General features: G+C 46.3%; 1 protein-coding gene across 18 annotated transcripts; it reads left to right on the top strand.

The window, feature by feature from the left end:
* The first annotated feature begins 676 nt into the window (after positions 1 to 676).
* On the top strand, positions 677 to 19,238 carry RBM23 (RNA binding motif protein 23). Of its 18 annotated transcripts, none has more exons than XM_054448855.2 (15): positions 677 to 1,002; positions 7,746 to 7,863; positions 8,246 to 8,321; positions 9,732 to 9,844; positions 10,949 to 10,996; positions 12,946 to 13,119; positions 13,660 to 13,713; positions 13,869 to 13,986; positions 14,076 to 14,228; positions 14,310 to 14,447; positions 15,639 to 15,704; positions 17,564 to 17,759; positions 17,847 to 17,966; positions 18,063 to 18,132; positions 18,212 to 19,238. In XM_054448855.2, exons 3-15 carry the CDS (start codon positions 8,256 to 8,258, stop codon positions 18,213 to 18,215), a joined length of 1,320 nt encoding a protein of 439 aa, XP_054304830.2. In that variant the 5' UTR covers positions 677 to 1,002; positions 7,746 to 7,863; positions 8,246 to 8,255; the 3' UTR covers positions 18,216 to 19,238. The 18 variants fall into 18 exon arrangements, with proteins under 18 accessions (XP_054304830.2, XP_063507497.1, XP_063507491.1 ...); XM_054448856.2 differs by lacking the exon at positions 7,746 to 7,863 and adding an exon at positions 2,842 to 2,979 and having other exon boundaries at positions 817 to 1,002; XM_054448857.2 differs by lacking the exon at positions 7,746 to 7,863 and having other exon boundaries at positions 817 to 1,002.
* The last annotated feature ends 1,424 nt before the right edge of the window (positions 19,239 to 20,662 follow it).

Raw genomic sequence — 20,662 nt, 5'->3', positions numbered from 1 at the left:
CGACTCTGGCTCTCCGCATGTTATAACCAGCTACATTTTTGGTAGCACAGTAGACCACAGAAGTGTCTAGGGGCTCCTAGAGGCCGTTGGAAAGTGAGGGTGGACATCAGTTCCTTCTTTCCGGTTAGAGAACTCAGTACTGCTACATCCAAGGAGTCACCTGAGAAACTTTCAAATTTACCCTTGCAGTGGGAAATGTGGGGGCACTGATTTGAACGGAAGTTATGACCTGTGGGAACAGGCCATGACGATAGGGCAGAGTGTGGACCAAGACAAGTCTCTGGCAAGATCTGCTTTTCCCAGGTCCCAAGCACCGAGGTCATGAGAGGTGGTCGGGAGGGTTGTTTAGGTAGCCGGCTCAGAACGGGGATTTTGAGTTCAGCATCTCTGGACGTTAAACAAACGCCGCTGTTCTCTACAAAGCTTAACCTTAACGACCAACGTGACTCCTTCGGCGAATCCGAGTAGGGACGGCCAAGGATGTAAATTGTGCCTCCTCGTTGGCTCCGCCCATCGCACTGGTCTAGTCAACGCGAGCACCAGGAGTGGGGTCGGTGGCTTCTTCACTCGCGTTTTCCGTCCCGTTTTCCCCGCCCTCCGCAAGTCATTTAACCAATGAGAGAGTGATGGGCGGCTACCAAAGGACGCTTCCATTTTCTGGAGTCTCAGGTTAGCCAATCAATGGGAACTCGGTGGTTGCTAAGACGCATTTGAGTTTGCTCCACCCATACTCAGGACTTTAGCCAATGAGAACCTGTACTTTGGACCGTTGCCGCGAAACCAGGGAGGTTATTTCCAACGCCGGGGAGTCTTGGCGCATGCGCAGATTGGGGAAAGTTCCGGAAGACGGCAGAGCTGCCGCCATTTTGCGGGAAGAGGAGCTGCTCTACCTGCAGTGCTGCTTGTCTTGCCTAGACTCTAGGAAATATCCGAGCTCCACTCCCCACAACATACTCAAAGGAACGGAGAGAACTGGGACCCCCCTGCGGGGACCCGGAACTGGTGAGAAACCCCAAAACCCGGTCCCCACCGGACGTCACCAATGCGTGACGTTGCTGCACGGCGCCTCCCCCTGACGTCACGGGCAGAAAATGGCGTCACGAAGAGATTCAGGCGAACTTTTAACATTAAAAAAAACTTTGTTTTGACCTGGAAGTGTTAGCTACTTAAATGTAGCCCACTGCCACGATTTTAGAGGTGGGCACCCTCGTGGCTGTATCCTGCACCGATAAAGATGCGGTTTCTAGAATCCTGTGATTTTTCTTTCCGGGTCCCTGCAGCCGTGACACTTAGGGTCGCCCACACTGGAGAGGGAGCATCGACCCTCCGCGGCCTGAGAGGACACGCATCATCAGTTTCAGCCACTCTCACCACCATTCAGAGAGAGAGAGAAGGGAATTGAGCTTTCTTCCTCAATCTCTAGTCTGTCGAAGATTCATGTTCACTATGTTGACCTTTATGGGCTTTTCCCATTTAACTTTTTCAAGCACTCATTCCAGTAGGCGTATGATGAGGCCACATATGAAGATTGAGCCCTGGGACACTGGCTCCCGCAGAGATTGTGCCAGTTGGTTGCCTATAGGACCTCTTTTTTTTTTATGTTTTTGAGGCGGAGTGTCGCTCTGTCACCCAGGCTGGAGTGGAGTGGTGCGATCTCGGCTCACTGCAGCCTCTGTCTCCCGGGTTCAAGCGATTCCCCTGCCTCAGCCTCCCGAGTAGCTGGGATTACAGGCGCCTGCCACAACGTCCGGCTAATTTTTGTATTTTTAATAGAGATGGGGTTTTGCCATGTTAGCCAGGCTGATGAACTTCTGACCTCAGGTGATCCACCCGCCTCGGCCTCCCAAAGTGCTGGGATTACAGGCCTGAGCTACCGCGCCCGGCCTATAGGACCATTTTTTAAAGCTACACAACATGGGGAGGGTAGTCTTTCAAGTAGCTTTTATCGTTCTTATTGTTCCTCTTTTTTATTAAGCTGCCTTCAGTTTGTAGGTGTTTGTGCCCAGCTAAGTGATCAGACCCTGGAGATGGCGCTACCATCACCCCTGGGGCTCCAGCTTTTCGTGAATTCTTTCCGAATTGGTCTGACAGTGGTTCTCTCTGCTCCTTTAGCAGTGGGGTCTACCTGTTGGCTTGTGCTATGACCAGGTCTAGGACCTGACGTGATTGTGGGTCTCTAATACTGTTTTTGGAGCAGGATGGAAGAAAACATGATATTCTGTATGTGGATGAGATTGAGTGGACCTTGACCCATAAGTTGGGACATGAAGAGAGAGTTTGAAAACCACCAGCCTGGGCCGGGTGTAGTGGCTCACGCCTGTAATCCCAGCACTTTGGGAGGCCGAGGTGGGCGGATCACGAGGTCAGGAGATCGAGACCATCCTGGCTAACACGGTGAAACCCCGTCTCTACTAAAAATACAAAAAAAAAAAAAAGAAAAAAGAAAAGAAAAAACTACTAGCCTGAAAATGCATAGTGTTTGCTACCTTATTGCTTTTAGCACGTCTAGAAAGACACTAAACTCAGTAGTGAGATTGCAAGTTTCAAAATATTGTGTTGTATATGGCTTTGCTTAAATGGATATATTTGTTTCTGAGTGAAAACTTTTTACATAGAGGTTTATTTGTAGAAGCTCGTAAACTTAAGTGTAAGTTTTAGTGTGTGTGTTAAGTTGTTCCTTACCCTGCATTAGCACTCAACAATAAGCAGTTCTTGAAATCAAGCATTTCATTTGGAGGGGAAAAGGCAGATTGTAAAAAATAGTTCATAACAGAAAATTTGTGTAGACTTGGCAGCCAAAATGACTGAAACAGCTGGAGTATCAAAAACTTTTCTTTTTAGGCCGGCTCGGTGGCTCATGTCTGTAATCCCAGCACTTTGGGAGGCCGAGGCAGGCGGATCACCTGAGGTCAGGAGTTCGAGACCAGCCTGACCAACGTGGAGAAATCCCGGCTCTGCTAAAAATACAACATTAGCCAGGTGTGGTGGTGCCTGCCTGTAATCCCAGCTACTCGGGAGGCTGAGACAGGGGAATTGCTTGAACCTGGAAGGTGGAGGTTGCAGTGAGCCGGGATTGCGCCATTGCACTCTAGCCTGGGCAACAAGAGTGAAACTCTCTCAAAAAAAAAAAAAAAAAAACACACACACAAAAAAACTTTTCTTTTTGAACTATTTTCCCATAGTGAATCAATAGTGTATATTAGTCTGATACTTTTAAGCATACACTACATGCCTCAGATATAGGAGACTCACAGTGAGGTTTAGCTAATGGGACTGATTATTTTGATAAACATATGAGAAGAACATTCATGTTCAGTGAGTATATATTTAAAAGTAGATATTTTGGTATACTGTGTCCTTTTTTTTTTCCTTTAAAGTTAATTACAAACCGTATGAGAAGTAACCTGATATAATAGATATAATGTTAGATTTGAAGTCAGAAAACCTTTCTGATCAAGAATTAGCTCCTCTGGCCAGATGTAATCCTAGCACTTTGGGAGGCTAAGGTGGGTGGATCTCTTGAGTCCAGGAGTTGGAGAACAGCCTGGGCAACATAGTGAGACCATGTCTCTACCAGAAAAAAAAAAAACCCAAAATAAGAAAAGTTAGCCTGGCATCGTAGTGCACACCTGTGTGGTCCCAGCTACTGGGGAGGCTGAGGTTAGAGGATTGCTTGAGCTAGAGAGGCAGAGGTTGCAGTGAGCCAAGATTGCAACATTACAATCCAGCTTGGGCAACAGAGTGAAACCCTGTCTCAAAAAAAAAAAAAAAATTCTTCCCTTTGAGCTGTGTGACCTTTTCTGTTTTGGGGATTGAGACAGAATTCACTGCAGCCTCAACTTCTGGGTTCAAGCAGTCCTTCCATTTCAGGCTCCCAAGTAGTTGGGACTACAGGCACGTACTACCATGCGTGGCTAATTTTTATATTTTTTGTAAAAATAGGGCCTCACTGTATTGCCCAGGCTGATTTTGACCTGGCCTCAAGCCATTCTTCAGCCTTAGCTTCCCAAAGTGCTGAGACTGCAGGCGTGAGCCACCCCCTCTGCCTGGCCCTTGAGCTATGTATGACTTTGAGCAGTTCAAAAAACCTTAGTTTTAAAAAATTTGGGTATGAATCATATATTACCTGTCTGTAGCATTTGTTAGCTTTGATTGCTAAATAAAGTGTTTATTGGAAGAAGTAGAAGGCCGGGCACAGTGGCTCACGCCTGTAATCCCAGCACTGGGAGGCCGAGGCAGGCGGATCACCTGAGGTCAGGCGTTTGAGGCCAGCATGGCCAACATGGTGAAACTTCGTCTCTACTAAAAATACAAAAATTAGTGGGACGTAGTGGCGGGCACCTGTAATCCCAGCTACTCAGGAGGCTGAGGCAGGAGAATCGCTTGAACCTGGGAGGCAGAGGTTGGCGTGAACCGAGATCATGCCACTGCACTTCAGCCTGGACAACAGAGCGAGACTCCCTCTCAAAAAAAAAAAAAAAAAAAAAGCCAGGCGTGGGCCTTATGCCTGTAATCCCAGCACTTTGGGAGGACGAGGCGGTCGGATCACCTGAGGTCAAGAGCTCGAGACCAGCCTGACTTAACACGGAAAACCTGGTCTCTACTAAAAATACAAAATTAGCTGGATGTGGTGGCACATGCCTGTAATCCCAGCTACTCAGGAGGCTGAGGCAGGAGAGTCGCTTGAACCTGGGAGGCAGAGGAAATTGAGTTTACTGGTTTTTACGTATACCGATTTGATTTGGGTTTAGTTTCCATTTTAAGCCTCAAATTTGGCTCCAAGTAATTTTTCTGTAAGAATCTTCTCTCTCCATAACATGCTTAGCACAGTGTCTAGCAGTTGTAGGTACTGTAAGTCATAGAATCATAGTTGTAATTATTACACTTATTGAATTGTCAAAATAGGGTATGGACTGTTAGGGCAACCAGGGGAGCCTTGTTGCATAGTCCATTAGCTGCTTTAAAGAGGACAAAGCTCCTCGTTTTTTTTTTGACATGGAGTCTTACTCTGTTGCCCAGGCTGGAGTGCAGTGGTGTGATCTCAGCTCACTACAAGCTCTGCCTCCCAGGTTCAAGCGATTCTTCTGTCTTAGCCTCTTGAGTAGCTGGGACTATAGGCACCCGCCACCATGCCCGGCTAATTTTTGTACCTTTAATAGGGATGAGGTTTCACCATATCCGTCAGGCTGGTATTGAACTGCTGACCTCAGGTGATCCACCTGCCTTGGCCTCCCAAAGTACTGGGATTACGGGGTGAGCCACTACGGCTGGCCAACAAAGTCCTTACAGGTATGAAAAAGTCTGATTATGATAGCCTCCTTGCATAGAAATTCCTCAGGTTTTTTTTTTTTTTTAAACAGCATGATTGAGGTACATTTAATGGGCACACGATAAAACTGTATACATTAAAGTGTACACTTTCATGCGTTTTGATATGTTAAACACACACGAAACCATCACTCCCAAAGATTTGTTTGTTTTTGTGTTTTTGAGACAGAGTCTCGCTGTGTCATCCAGGCTGGAGTGCAATGGCATGATCTTGGCTGACTGCAACCTCTGCCCTCTGGGTTCAAGCAATTCTAGTGCTTCAGCCTCCTGAGTAGCTGGGATTACAGGCGCTTGCCACCACACCTGGCTAATTTTTTTTTTTGAGACAGGGTCTTGCTCTGTCGCCAGGCTGGAGTGCAGTAGCACGATCTTGGCTCACTGCAACCTCTGTCTTCCGGGTTCAAGCGATTCCCCTGCCTCAGCCTCCCGAGTAGCTGGGACTACAGACGTGCGCCACCACACCCAGCTAATTTTTGTATTTTTAGTAGAGATGGGGTTTCGCCATGTTGGCCAGGATGGTCTCGATCTCTTGACCTTATGATCCGCCTGCCTCGGCCTCCCAAAGTGCTGGGATTACAGGTGTGAGCCACCATGTCCAGCAAATTTTTTTTTTTTTTTTTTTTTGAGACAGAGTCTTGGTTTGTTACCCAATCTGGAGTGCAATGGTGCGATCTCGGCTGGCTGCAACTTCCGCCTCCTGGGTTCAAGCAGTTCTCCTGTCTCATCCTCCCAGGTAGCTGGGATTACAGGCATGTGCCACCATGCTTGGCTAATTTTTGTATTTTTGTATTTTTTTTTTTTGAGATGGAATCTTGCTCTGTCACCCAGGCTGGAGCGCAGTGGTGTGTTCTCGGCTCATTGCAACCTCCGCCTCCTGGGTTCAAGCAGTTCTTATGCCTCAGCCTCCCAAGTAGCTGGGACTACAGGTGCGTGCCACCACGCCTGGCTAATGTTTTGTATTTTTAGTAGAGATGAGGTTTCACCATATTGGCCAGGCTGGTCTCAAACTCCTGACCTCATGACCGTGCCCAGCTTTAATTTTTGTATTTTTAGCAAAGATGAGGTTTCACCATATTGGTCAGGTTGGTCTTGAACTCCTGACCTCAGGTGATCCACCTGTCTTGGCCTCCCACGGTGCTGGGATTACAGGTGTGAGCCACAACTCCTGGCCCCAAAGTTGGCCCCAAAGTTTTTCTTGTGCCCTTTTAAAATGTTTTTCTCCTAGCCCTTCCCCCCCTTACTCCTATCCCTAGGCAACCATTGATCTGCTTTCTGCTTTATTTGATACAGTGATTAGTTTGCTTTTTTTTTTTTTTTTTTTTTTTTTGGAGACTGAGTTTTGCTCTGTCTCCAGGTTGGAGTGCAGTGGCACAATCTCGGCTAACTGCAACCTCCGCCTCCTGGGTTCAAGTGATACTCCTGCCTCAGCCTCCCAAGTAGCTGGGCCTACAGGCACGTGCCACCACGTCCAGCTAATTTTTGTATTTTTAGTAGAGACGGGGTTTCACCATGTTGGCCTAGATGGTTTCGATATGTTGACCTTGTGATCTGCCCGCCTCAGCCTCCCAAAGTGCTGGGATTACAGGCATGAGCCACGGCGCCTGGCCTAGTTTGCATTTTTTAGAATTTTATGTAAATGGAATTGTTCATTGTGCACTTTTTTGGGGGGGGGTGGGGGGGGCTGGTTTCTGTCACTCCGTGTAATTATTTTGAGATTCATCCATGTGTGGGTTGATAATTTCAGGCCAATAACATTTGAATAATTTATCCTATTGGTTTTCTTTGGTATTTTCTGTTTTTCTTATTTGACAAACTGGTGGTAGACAGCCTGGGGAAAGGCAGTTTCTAGATGTGAAAGCTTGGGGGAGGCACGTATTACCTTGCCTGCCAGAGAGAAAGGTTTCAAGATGGGATTGGTCGAGCCTGTCTTAATCATCATATTTCTGAGTTACCTAAACTATAGTTGGTATTGGATAGAAAATGCTCAGGGATAAGCCCCTAATTATTGGTGTTCAGGGTATGCGGAGAGGAAGACCTTAGGGCAAGTCTGCATTTTGGTATTGCTTTGACTTGCTTCTGATTTTTAGTCTTGCCTCTTTACCTTTTTATTGGAAATAATGTGCCTATATTTGTTTATTATTTTTTATTTTTATATTTTTCTCACTTCTGTAGCAGCCAGGCCTGTTTTTATTATTTAAGTTTAAACCAGGTATTTATTCAGAATTTTGAACAGTAGAGTGGAGACCTAATGTCCATTTTATAGCAGATAGTAGTTTGGCTACCATCATTTACTCTTCATAGAACAGGATTGGTATTGTATTTTGTTTCTTCCTAGATATTCAGTTTTCTTCTATATCCTTGACTATTTTTTTATGTATTGTTTTTTGTGTTTTTTGTTTGTTTTGTTTTTGAGACAGGGTCACACATTGCTGCCCAGGCTGGAGTACAGTGGCGTGATCTTGGCTCACTGCAACCTCCACCTTTTGGGTTCAAGTGATTCTCCTGCCTCAGCCTCCTGAGTAGCTGCGATTACAGGTGTGTGCCACCACAGCCAGCTAATTTTTATATTTTTGGTAGAGAGGGTTTCGCCATGTTGGCCAGGCTGGTCTCAAACTCCTGACCTCAGGTGATCTGCCCGCCTTGGCCTCCCAAAGTGCTAGGATTACAGGTGTGAGCCACCGCGCCTGGCCTATCCTTGACTATTTCAAGCCACAAAGCCGAACTAGTTCAGATCTATAGGGTGTAAAAATAAACCTAGAGTAAGTGACAGCTGGTAAGATTTCTTTGCAGTTCAAGAAACAGAACTGAAATCTGTATATCCTGAAGTCTCTTTCGTGGAGTGGGAAAGAAATGTGTGGTGCTGGAAAGGGAGGAAAAATATAAAACAGGTTCTTACATATTAATATCCTCTCCCCAGATCTGACAGGATGGCATCTGATGACTTTGATATAGTGATTGAGGCCATGCTGGAAGCTCCCTATAAAAAAGAAGAGGTAATATTTTCCACCTCACTCCTGGAATTGGGTTAATGAGAAAGAGTAGTTGTCGATCATCACTTTCAACTTTCAACATTTTATGAATCCTCTTTCCCTGCTTATTTATTATGTAGAATAATTAATCATAAAAGGCATAGTCTTAGTAAGCTTTGCTGGAGACTATGGTTAAGAGCCATACTTTTAGAGAGGACCTCTCTAAAACCGGAGTGGGCACATAATGTGGTGTTGGTAATCTGTGCTTTGCTCAAAACTCGAAGTGACACAGTAGAAAGTCACTGTACCTCAGACCTAGCACCAATTTCTTTTTTTTTTTCTTTTGAGACAGAGTCTTGCTCTGTTGCCAGGCTGGAGTGCAGTGGCGCGATCTTGGCTCACTGCAACCTCTGCCTCCTGAGTTCAAGCCATTCTCGTGCCTCAGCCTCCTAAGTAGCTAGGATTATAGGCAAGCACCACCACGCCCAGCTAATTTTTGTATTTTTAGTAGAGACGGCGTTTCACCATGTTGGCCAGGATGGTCTCGATCTCCTGACCTCATGATCCACCCACCTTGGCCTTCCAAAGTGCTAGGATTACAGGCGTGAGCCACTGCGCCCGTCCCAGTTTCTTTTTTAATATATTTTTTATAGAGACAAGGTCTTGCTATGTTGTCTGGGCTGGTCTCGAGCTCCCAGGCTCAAGCAATCTGCCTTGGCCTCCCAAAGTGGTGGGATTACAGGAGTGAGCCACTGCACCCTGGCCCACTTAACAGCAGTTTGCTTGCTTGCTTGCCTTTCCCTCCCTCTGCCCTCTCCTCCCATCCCTCCCTCCTTCTCCCTTCCCTTCCCCCCACCGCTTTCTTTTTCCTTTATTTTTTGAGACGCAGTTTCACTCGTTGCCCAGGCTGGAGTGCAGTGGCGCATTCTCAGGTCACCACAACCTCTGCCGCCAGGTTCAAGTGATTCTCCTGCCTCAGCCTCCCAAGTAGCTGGGACTACAGGCGTGTGCCACTATGCCTGGCTAATTTTTGTATTTTTAGTAGAGATGGGGTTTCACCATGTTGGCGAGGCTGGTCTCAAACTCCTGGCCTCAATTGATCCGCCTGCCTCAGCCTTTAAAAGTGCTGGGGTTACAGGCGTGAGCCACTGCCCCGGCCTAGCACCAATTTGTAACTCTCCTGGGAAATGTTAGTGGAGCAGATGTTGGGTAACTGAAGTTTGACATCAAAATCTGTCATGCTGATCTCTTCCTTTTAGGTAGTTTCCTTGATTCCTCTCTTATTCCCTTTGTTAGGAAATAAGGGTGCTGAAAATCTGGCTAGATAATCAAGTGGTTTGATTTCTTCCTTGTCCACCTTTGCTCCCTTTGCCCATTGGAATCTGTGTGTCTGCCACCTTATACCTTGTGACATTTTCCTGGTGAATGCCTCAGGATGAGCAACAAAGGAAAGAAGTTAAAAAGGATTATCCTAGCAATACCACCAGCAGCACCAGCAACAGTGGCAATGGGACCAGTGGAAGCAACACCATCGGGGAGACAAGCAAGTGAGTGTGGGAGGAAGAAATGGGTTGGCAACTTGGGGAAGGGAAACAGTTTTGTCCATTGGAAAAATAACCAGAATAGGGAGATTGTTTCTGTTAAGACTGCTGACTGTTAGTAATGGCTCCACTTAGGTCATGAGAATAATGGTGACTTGATTTAATTATCTAGTCTTCATTTTCCAGTGTAGATTTGTGGATTAGTTCTAGCATCAATATACTTCATTTGAATAAAATACCAAGAGGGGCCGGGTGTGGTGGCTCACACCTGTAATCCCAGCACTTTGGGAGGCCGAGGTGGGTGGATCACCTGAGGTCAGGAGTTCGAGACCAGATTAACCAACATGGTGAAACCCCATCTCTACTAAAAATACAAAAATTAGCTGGGTGTGGTGGCAGGCTTCTGTAATCCCAGCTACTCAGGAGGCTGAGGCAGGAGAATTGCTTGAACCTGGGTGGCGGAGGTTGTAGTGAGCCGAGATTGCACCATCGCACTCCAGCCTGGGAAACAGAGTAAGACTCCGTCTCAAAAAAAAAAAAAATAGCAAGAGGACCCCTGATTTGGAAACACCAGGTTTTGCTTGGCATTAGGGGGAAAAATGGCCTCTTCAGATGCCTGACAGCTTTCAGGGCTGTAAGTTGGTATTGTGCAATTGCTGTGAATTACTGCTGGATCATCTTCAGGTCTTTGGTCTTTTCATGCTTTCTGTTTCATTCTGGCCTTACTGTAATTCCTTTTCTATAGCAGCAATGACAAAATCTTCTCTTTAAGAATTTACACTCCTGACCTGGCGCGGTGCTCACGCGGGGCTCACGCATGTAATCCCAGCACTTCGGGAGGCTGAAGCAGGTGGATCACTTGAGGCCAAGGGTTCAAGGTGAACCTGGCCAACATAGCGAAACCTTGTCTCTACTAAAAATATGAAAAATTAGCTGGGCATGATGGTACATGCCTTTAATCCCAGCTACTCAGGAGGCTAAGGCACGAGGATCGCTTGAACCTGGAAGGCAGAGGTTGCAGTGAGCCAAGATTGCACCACTGCACGACAGAGCGAGACTCTTTCTCAAAATTAAAAAAAAAAAAAAAAAAGAATGTACTCTCTTTCACAGGAAGAAGAGGAGTCGGACCCATAGTAAAAGCAGGGATAGAAAGCACAGGTCAGTAATTCTGGGCCAGGCACGGTGGCTCGTATCTTTAGTCCTAGCACTTTGGAAGCCAAGGCGGGAGGATCACTTCAGGCCAGGAGTTCAAAACCAGCCTGGGCAACATAGCAAAATCCTGTCTCTACAAAAAATTTAAAAATTACCAAGGTGTGGTGGTACATATTTGTACTCCCAGCTACTTGGGAGGCTAAGGCTGGAGGATTGCTTGAGCCCAGGAGTTCGAGGTTGCAGTGAGCCGAGATTGCAGCACTAAACTCCTGCCTGGGCAACAGATTGAGAACCTGTCTCAAAAAAAATAAAAATTAAAATAAAAAATTAAAACATTTAGCTTAAAACACAAACACATTGTACAACTCTACAAGTTTTCTTTATGTTCTTATTCTGTAAGCTTTTTTCTATTTTTAAATTTTTTTTGTCTTTTTAAACATTATTGTTATTGTTGAAAACTACGACGCAAAGACACATGAGCCTAGGCCTGCAGAGGGTCTTTCACCTCCACATCTTGTCCCACTGGAAGGTCTTCAAGGGCATTAATACACACAGAGTTGTACTCTGCTGTAACAGTGCTTTCTTTAGGAGCACCTTCTGAAGGACCAGCCTAAGGCTGTTTTATAGTTAACCGAAGTAGAAATAATGTATTCTAGAATAACAAATATAGTAAATGCATGAATCAGTGACATAATTTTTATCGTGAAGTATATACTGTACGTAATTGTTTTATTTTTAAACAATTTTTAATTGATGCATAATGTATATAGTTTCTGGTATGTGTGAAATTTAATACATATAATTTGTAAAGATCAAATCAGTGTACTTGAGATATCCTTGACTTAAATATTTATCTTTTCATTATACTAGGAAACATTCAAATTATTCTCTATTAGCTATTTTGAAATGTGTAATAGATTATTGTACACTGTAGTAATAACCCTACTGATCTGTTGAACACTGGGTCTTATTTTTTCGTTTTTTTTTTGAGACCGAGTTTCCCTCTTGTTGCCCAGGCTGGAATGCAATGGCGCGATCTTGGCTCACCGCAACCTCCGCCTCCCAGGTTCAAGTGATTCTCTTGCCTCAGCCTCCTGAGTAGCTGGGATTGCAGGCATGTGCCACCATGCCTGGCTAATTTTTTTTTTTTTTTTTTTTGAGACAGAGTCTCACTCTGTTGCCCAGGATGGAGTGCGGTGGTGCGATGTCGGCTCACTGCAACCTCCGCCGCCCAGGTTTAAGAAGTTCTCCTGCCTCAGCCTCCTGAGTAGCTGGGATTACAGTTGCGCACCACCACGCCTGGCTAATTTTTGTATATCTGGTAGAGATGGGGTTTCACCATGTTGGCCAGACTGGTATGGAACTCCTGATCTCAAGTGATCCACCCATCTCGGTCTCCCAAAGTGCTGGGATTACAGGCGTGAGCCACCGCGGCTGGCCTAATTTTGTGTTTTTAGTAGAGACAGGGTTTCTCCACGTTGTTCAGGCTGGTCTCGAACTCTCGACCTCAGGTGATCTGCCCGCCTTGGCCTCCCAAAGTGCTGGGATTACAGGCGTAAGCCACCGCGCCCAGCCCTGGGTCTTATTTTTTCTATTAAATGATATATTTGTATCCATTGATCTACTTCTGTTCATTCCACCCACAGCCCCCATCCTTCCATCCTTCCCAGCCTCTAGTAAACACTAGTCTTTCTATCTTCATGAGATTCACTTTGTACATAATCAGATGTGCTGTATTTTTATACAACTGGGAGTGCAATAGGTGATAGTTTGGTTTACACCAGTATCACCACAAACACATAAGTAATACATTACGACATTACAGCGGCTGTAACATCACTAGGTTATACGAACTTTGCAGCACCATTATAATCTTATGGGACCACTGTTGTATATGCAGTTGGTTGTTGGCCTGAACATGATGTGGGCATGACTGTAGTTGTTTCCCTCCATAGTCGTAGTCGAGATCGGGATCGGTATAGACGGAGAAATAGTCGGAGCCGAAGTCGAGGTCGGCAGCGTCGTCACCGTAGCCGTAGCTGGGATCGTCGACATAGTAGTGAGTCGCGAAGTCGAGACCGTCGTCGTGAGGATTGTGTGCGTTACAGGAGTCCTCCACTTGCCACTGGGTATCACTTTTTGCTAATAGATTCACCTTTGTATAATAATCTGGATAAAACAACAAATGCACTATGAAGCCTGCTTGAGGGTGCTTATTATAACACATTGTGATTGGCGGGATACTCAGGCACAGAAAGGGTTGGTATTCAAAATTTACTGGCGTGGTGGCTCATGCCTGTAATCCCAGCACTTTGGGAGACTGAGGCCAGAAGATCACTTGGGCCTAGGCGTTAAAGACCAGCCAGGACAACATGGCGAAACCCTGGCTGTACAAAAAATGCAAAAATTAGCTAGATATGGTCATGTGTGTCTGTGATCATAGCTACACAAGGAGGCTGAGGTGGGAGGATTGCTTGAGCCTGGGAAGCAAAGGTTGCAGTGACCTGAGATGGCACCACTGCCTTCCAGCCTGGGTGACGGCGGAAACCCTGTCTAAAAAAAAAAAAAAAATGAGACGAAGTACTGGAATCTGGTTTTCTCACTATGGAAGACCCAGCATTGGACCAATGAGAATAAGGTTTCACCTTTTGTTTTTCTCTATTCTTTAGTTATAGGTATGGACACAGTAAGAGTCCTCATTTCAAAGAGAAGAGCCCAGTCAGGTGGGTTGATAATGAACACTGTTTTAGGGATTGTGAGGTATGAATAAAAGGTTATTTGAGTCAAATTACAGGAATGTGTAGTACTTGAGGGTTAGCTGGAGAACAATGACCAGGTATTGGGAGGGCTGGTCTCAACACATTTCACTCTTTAAAAGGGAGCCAATTGATAATCTGAGTCCTGAGGAGCGTGATGCCCGCACAGTTTTCTGTATGCAGTTAGCTGCCCGAATTCGGCCTCGAGATCTGGAGGACTTTTTCTCTGCTGTAGGCAAGGTAACCCTCCCACCTTAGTTTTCTTCTGAGTAGCTTAGCTTGTATCTCCCTTTATGCCCAACTCAGGATTTCTTTTGTGTCCTGGATAGGTTCGCGATGTACGTATCATCTCAGATCGGAACTCACGTCGTTCTAAGGGCATTGCCTACGTGGAATTCTGTGAAATCCAGTCTGTGCCACTGGCCATTGGGCTGACTGGGCAGCGGTTGCTGGGAGTGCCTATCATTGTACAGGCTTCACAGGTGAGCAGGCTGAGAAACAGACATAAGATTTTAAGGGGAGAGGGAATGTGGGACATGACCCATCATTTCCTCCTTCCCCAGGCAGAGAAAAACCGACTGGCAGCCATGGCCAACAACCTGCAAAAGGGCAGTGGTGGACCAATGCGCCTCTATGTGGGTTCCCTGCACTTCAATATCACTGAAGACATGCTCCGGGGCATCTTTGAGCCCTTTGGTAAAGTGAGTAGAAGTGAGAGAAACCTCTGAAGGGAATTGGAAGAAGTGGGGAGGGTGAGTGTTTGAGTGTACTTCTCTGTTGTGCCTGGCCGTGATTAACCTGCTGCATACATCATAGTGGGCATATAAGTCTGTGCTGTGAAAGTTTGGCTCCATCTCTATTCATGTGCTTGGTGGACAAATAAGTTAGACACAACGAAATCAAATAATAGGCCAGATTAAGAAAGATTAAAAAGTACAAAAATTAGCTGATGTGGTGGTGCACGCCTATAGTCCCAACTACTCGGGAGGCTGAGGTGGGAGGGTCGCTTGAGCCTGGGAGGTCGAGGCTGTGGTGAGCCTCGAAAAAAAAAAAAAAGGCCACCTTTTACCAAAATATTTCTACTGACTAATCTTTTTTTTTTTTTTTTTTCTGAGACAAGGTCTTACTCTGTCACCCAGGCTGGAGTGCAGTGGCATGGTCTTAGTTTTGTATTTTTTGTAGAGACAGGGTTTTGCCACATTGCCTGCCCACCTCAGCCTTCCAAAGTGCTAGGATTACAGGAGTGAGTCACCACGCCCCACTGTTTCTTTTTAAAAGATTTGGGCCAGGCACTGTGGCTCAGTCTATAATCCCAACACTTTGGGAGGCTGAGGCAGGAGGATCACTTGAGCCTAAGAATTTGAGAGCAGCCTGGGCAACATAGCAGAACCTCATCTCTACAGAAAATAAAAAATTAGCTGGGTGTGGTGGCCTGTGCCTGTAGTCCCAGCTACTTGGGAGGCTAAGGCGGGAGGATTGCTTGAACCTAGGAGATCAAGGCCACGGTGAGCCATGATTGTGCCACTGCCCTCCATTTTGGGCAACAGAGTGAGACCCTATCGCAAAAAAATAATAATAATAATAAAAGATGTAATTTTTTGGGTAGAAAGCTAGAAATATTGGCAGATCATGATGGCTCACTCCTGTAATCCCAGAACTTTGGGAGGCTGAGGCTGGTGGATCATTTGAGGCCAGGAGTTTGAGACCAGCCTGGCCAACATGTTGAGACCCCATCTCTGCTAAAAATACAAAAATTAATGATTGCACCACTGCACTCCAGCCTGGGCAACAGAGTGAGACTCTGTCTCAAAAAAAAAGCAATCTGGGTAGGAAAGATTGAAGATGTGGGCTAGTCAAAAGTTTAATAATAATTTCTCACTATTCTACTACAGATTGATAATATTGTCCTGATGAAGGACTCAGATACAGGCCGCTCTAAAGGTTATGGTTTCATCACGGTGAGTCTCTAGTCTTTTAATTTTTTCTTTTACTTTGGGTTTGTCCACTTGTCTGATTTTGCAGCTTAGCTTCATCCTCCTCCTTTAGGAACTGTCTAAATGACCCATAAACCCTGGTGCCTGAAGCTTGGACTAGCCTTCTACCCCTTGAGATGAGTGCATTGCTTGAGATCTTGGCTTTGCTCCTGCACTCTTGTCAGTGGCCCTGGTATGGGGTTGTTCAGGAGTTCAACCAGCTTCCCTGGTGCTGCAACTTGGTTCTTTGGGTAATAGTAACCAGGCTGCAGCTAAAAGGTTGGGGGTGAGAGGGAGGTTAGGTATGGGCTTTTAAAGACATGCTTTATAGAATTGATGTTTCTCATAACAGGGATGGGAATAGGAAATTATACTTCCCTCTGGTGCCCCCCCATTTGAAGCAATTTCTGCACCGAGAAGGATCAGTTATTAACGTAGCACTATGGGGAGAATAGTGAGGCCACCTAATTATGGGCAAGTTTCACCTTTTCCTGACATTCCAACAAAATGGTTGCCAATTCCTATAACTGGTTCTTCCAGCCCCATGTGACTCCAGGCTGAGAACTGGCTGCCAGCCACAAAATCTGATAGAAGCTTGTATTTTCTGGGCTTAAACCAGGCAGCATACACCCCCACAGTTGCCCACAGGGCAGAGGGCAGTAGGTTGTATTCTGTCATTGGAATTGCTCACCTAAAGAATATCCAGTAAAGGCAAGCCATGTATAACACCTGCCTAGGAACTGTCAGTACCACATGCCAGGCCCTAAGGTGGGTAATGCTGCTAGCTAGCTAAACAAAGCTAGCTGTGATGTTGACAGTTCTGTGGTGGCAAGTAACTTTTGTAACCTTTTCTAGCTCTCTGTGTGGCTGAGATATGGAAAGGCTTCTGTGGGGCATTTTTGCCCTTGCGTTGTTGCCTTTTGGGTCAACAATCTTGACACTTAAACAAACAGCAGACTGGGAATCCTCTTTGTACCAGTGTGTTGCTGGCTGCTGCTGATAAAAGGGACTAGAGAGTAAAGGCCTTCTGGTCAGTAGGTCACTTAGTCAGCAGCTCTCGTGTGTATGTGGGGGTGTGCGTTCTGCCTTGTTGTCAGCACTAGGGTGTGTTCCCTCCTAAGCCTGGAATTAGGAGTTCCAGATTCCTAGTACTTAACTAAAATTTGGCCAGGCACGGTGGCTCACGCCTGTAATCCCAGCAGTTTGGGAGGCCAAGGTGGGTGAATCGCCTGAGGTCAGGAGTTCGAGACCAGCCTGACCAACATGGTGAAACCCCATCTCTACTAAAAAATTAAAATTAAAAAACTAGCTGGGCATGGTGGTGGGTGCCTGTAATTCCAGCTACTCGGGAGGCTGAGGCGGGAGAATTGCTTGAACCCAGGAGACGGAGGTTGCAGTGAGCTGACATGGTGCCACTGTACTCTAGCCTTGGTGACAGAGTGGGACTCTGTCTCAAAAAAAAAAAAAGGACTAAAACTTACTAGGACAGAGAACTGAATTAAAAGCCCAGGAGCCTTGGCTCTTAGCTTGTCTTCCATTTGATATACCCATTTGTGAAATGACTTGTCAGGTTAGGTTTCCTACAATAATAAACTTTTGCATTGTTAGATTCTTAATGGAGCTGAAAGATTGAAAAGTGACTGCCATTGAGTCCATTGGAAAAGGTCCTTTTTGGAGAACCATTTTGAGGTGATGGGCCTAGGTCATATTTTCTGGGAAAGAAAAGTTTGTACCTCAGTGAGCATACAATTTTCCTGGGATAGTAGGACTAGGGAGTGTTACTGGGTCTTTTGAGAGCATGTCTTTGGTGAGTAGGTGACTAACATGGCCTGGGTTTCTCGTAGTTCTCTGATTCTGAGTGTGCCCGGCGGGCCCTGGAACAGTTGAATGGCTTTGAGCTTGCTGGTCGACCTATGAGGGTTGGCCATGTGACTGAGCGACTGGATGGTGGCACAGACATCACTTTTCCTGATGGGGACCAGGAGCTGGATCTGGGATCAGCAGGTGGACGTTTGCAGCTCATGGCAAAACTGGCAGAAGGTAAAATATCTCCGCAAGGTGAAGAATATGGGGTTGAATTTTAGATGAAGGGTTGGGGCTTAATCTCACCTTTTCTTTTCCTTTTAGGCTCTGGAATCCAACTGCCAACCACTGCTGCTGCTGCTGCTGCTGCTGCTGCCCAAGCTGCTGCCTTGCAACTGAATGGAGCAGTTCCCTTGGGGGCCCTGAATCCAGCAGCTCTGACTGGTAGTCTTGGACATGGGAAAGGAAGGGAAGGTTTGGGGGTCTGGAAAGAAGGAGTGCGTGGTGCTTGCTCACTCACTCTGCCTCTCTTTGTTCTAGCTCTGAGTCCAGCCCTGAACCTTGCCTCCCAGTGTTTCCACCTCTCCAGCCTCTTTACCCCCCAGACCATGTGAGTCTCAGGGTCTAGCTCATTCTAGCCTTTGATTATTCTCTTTCCTTTGGCTTCCCATTACCTCTTCTTTCCACAGGTAAGTCAGTGGCACAGCATACTGCCTCCTTGTGCCTCTGGATCCTGCCACTTCACATCTACTCTTCCATCACCCCATTTCTCCATTTTGTGGACCAAGCCATCCTGAGGGCATGGACATTGTCTCTGAGGAAATTGGGGCCACCCTTAAGATACCAAGAAGAGCTCCTGCCCATGGTCCCACTGGAAATGGACTCTGCTGAGCAAAGCCCCCAGTTGAAGAGAACAGAAGCCACACCTGCGTTGAATACCTGTTTCTCCATGTGTATCGTCTCTGAGATTACCTTCTTGCCCTTTCCAACACCTTAGTGATTCCTCAATTCCTCCCACGTTAGGAAGGCCATAGGGCATTAACTGAAGGAACTGACCTCTCTCCTTTTCCTGTACCTTTACCCTTTAGTCTCAAGGAAAACCCTTAGGACCTCTGAATCAAGAGGACTGAGTTTGTGGGTGAACCTTGAAGGTGCTCTTTCTGCCACAAGGGCCCTGGGAGATAGCATGGACATGTGCATTGAGAAGCCAGCCTCAGACCTTATCTTGAAGTAGCTTGAGGCCAGACCTGCTATAGGCTCAGCATCTTGCTAGGAGGCATGGAAGTGATCTATCCTGCCAGGCATTTAGGGGCTTTCAGGAATTGAGTAAAAGGTGGAGTATGCCTTTCCAGTGTCTTCCATCTTCCTTTGTATACTTGTCCTTCCTCCCATTTCCTCCCTTTGGCCTGGGGTAGGAGGATGGAGGGAGGCTGCTGCTCTACCACTTCCTGTGTGCCCCTACTGTGGCCTCAACCCTGGCAATTAAAGCTGCTCCCACCCCTTACCTGGGCGTGTGTGAGCCCTCCTCACTGGGTTTTATACCCTTGTGTCTGTGTACATAAATATATATACATACATAGAAACTTTGCACAAAAGGCAAGCTGCCTCCTTGTGGCAGCTGTTGCCCATTTGTGTGTGGTCTTTGTTGTGTGTCTGACAACTTCTCATGAGCCCAACTCATGATGTTTCTAGGGATATAAAACATTAGTAACACCATTGTGTTTCTTTATTTTATTTAACCACTTTTAGAAAGAAAAATGAAAACTCACACCAGGGTGGGGTTCCCATTCTGTATCTGCATTACACTGTTGATCTGTGGTTGTCTTCTCCATCCCAGCTACCCACTGGACAGAATTACCCAAAGAGCCAAGTTGCAGCACCAGGACAGACTTGGACTTAACAGGCTCCTGCTCTGTGCCTAATGACAGATCTTATCTTTCCAGCAGATGGCACTATGACAGTACTGCATTCTACACTTGTTTTTTTCTAGTGGGGGGGTTGTGATCTTGAAGAGTTAAGTATCAGAGCTAAGCTGAGCTTTCTTAACTCTATTGGCCTTTGTACCTGCCTTTGACCCTCTTTGTAGTAGCAATCCCAGTCCAATATCCAAAGGGGTTTGGGTCTTGTATAACAGCAGGGTTCCCCTGACCTGATGTCTACTGTTGTTCCTCTGTCGGTCCCCTCAGTTCCTGCTTTCCATATGGCTCTGCCTGGGATAACACAGGCCTGGGACCAGTGAATTCTAGGGAACTGAGTATTCCAGAAATACCTCTGTGAAAGGGAAGGTGCACCTACCACTGCCTTAATAAGGGGGTGGGAGAGAGGCTGTCTCACCCAGCTTAGGGACCAAATGAGAAGGCCTGAATTCAGGGGCAGGGCTCTGTGGGGCTCTTTTTTTGATCTCTATGGCAACAAAATGCTAAGACTTTATTATGCTAAAAATATGGATAATTGCTGTTAGGTTTTAATTTGTCCGCTCTCAGACTTACTAAACCAGTGATGTTAGCCTCTGGGGTTGCTTTTAACACAAAATCATTTAAATACTTGAAGCCTGCTTGAGTCATAAAAGGCCAGTGGGACTCTAGGTCCTAAGTCTGTTTGCTGCTTCTGTAACAATACCACAGACTGAGTAATTTGTAAAGAAAAGAAGTGTAGGCTGGGTGCAGTGGCTCACGCCTGTAATCCCAGCACTTTGGGAGGCCGAGGTGGGTGGATCACGAGGTCAGGAGTTCAAGACCAGCCTGGCCAACATGGTGAAACTCTGTCTCTACTAAAAATACAAAAAGTAGCCGGGCATGGTGGTGGGCGCCTGTAATCCCAGCTACTCAGGAGGCTGAGACAGGAGAATCACTTGAGCCTGGGAGGCGGAGGTTGCAGTGAGCCGAGGTCGCACCACTGCACTCCAGCCTGGGCAACAGAGCGAGACTCCATCTCAAAAAAACAGAAAAGTGTATTTCTCACAGTTCTGGAGGCTGGGAATTTCAAGAGCATGGTGCCTGCATCAGGTGAGGGTCATCCCATGGCAGAAGGGCACAAGGTAGAAATGAGTACATGAGACAAAGGGACCATGGGCCAAACTTGCTTTATAACGGCCTTCTCTCATGATAACCTGCTCTGTGATGGTGACATTAATCCATTCA

This window comes from Pongo pygmaeus, chromosome 15 (genome assembly GCF_028885625.2).
Source record: "Pongo pygmaeus isolate AG05252 chromosome 15, NHGRI_mPonPyg2-v2.0_pri, whole genome shotgun sequence".
Classification (NCBI taxonomy): domain Eukaryota; kingdom Metazoa; phylum Chordata; class Mammalia; order Primates; family Hominidae; genus Pongo; species Pongo pygmaeus.
The sequence above is the reverse complement of the archived record's forward strand: the minus strand, read 5'-3'. Positions and strand labels throughout refer to the sequence as shown.

What these genes read in the sequence shown, in the direction of transcription:
- RBM23 (XM_054448862.2), top strand. Translation starts at nt 6,133, where the DNA reads ATGGAATCTTGCTCTGTCACCCAGGCTGGAGCGCAGTGGTGTGTTCTC. An exon ending in CTCCCTATAAAAAAGAAGAG is followed by an intron (nt 8,322 to 9,731) that starts GTAATATTTTCC and finishes TGAATGCCTCAG; the next exon opens with GATGAGCAACAAAGGAAAGA. An exon ending in AAGGTTATGGTTTCATCACG is followed by an intron (nt 15,705 to 17,563) that starts GTGAGTCTCTAG and finishes GGTTTCTCGTAG; the next exon opens with TTCTCTGATTCTGAGTGTGC.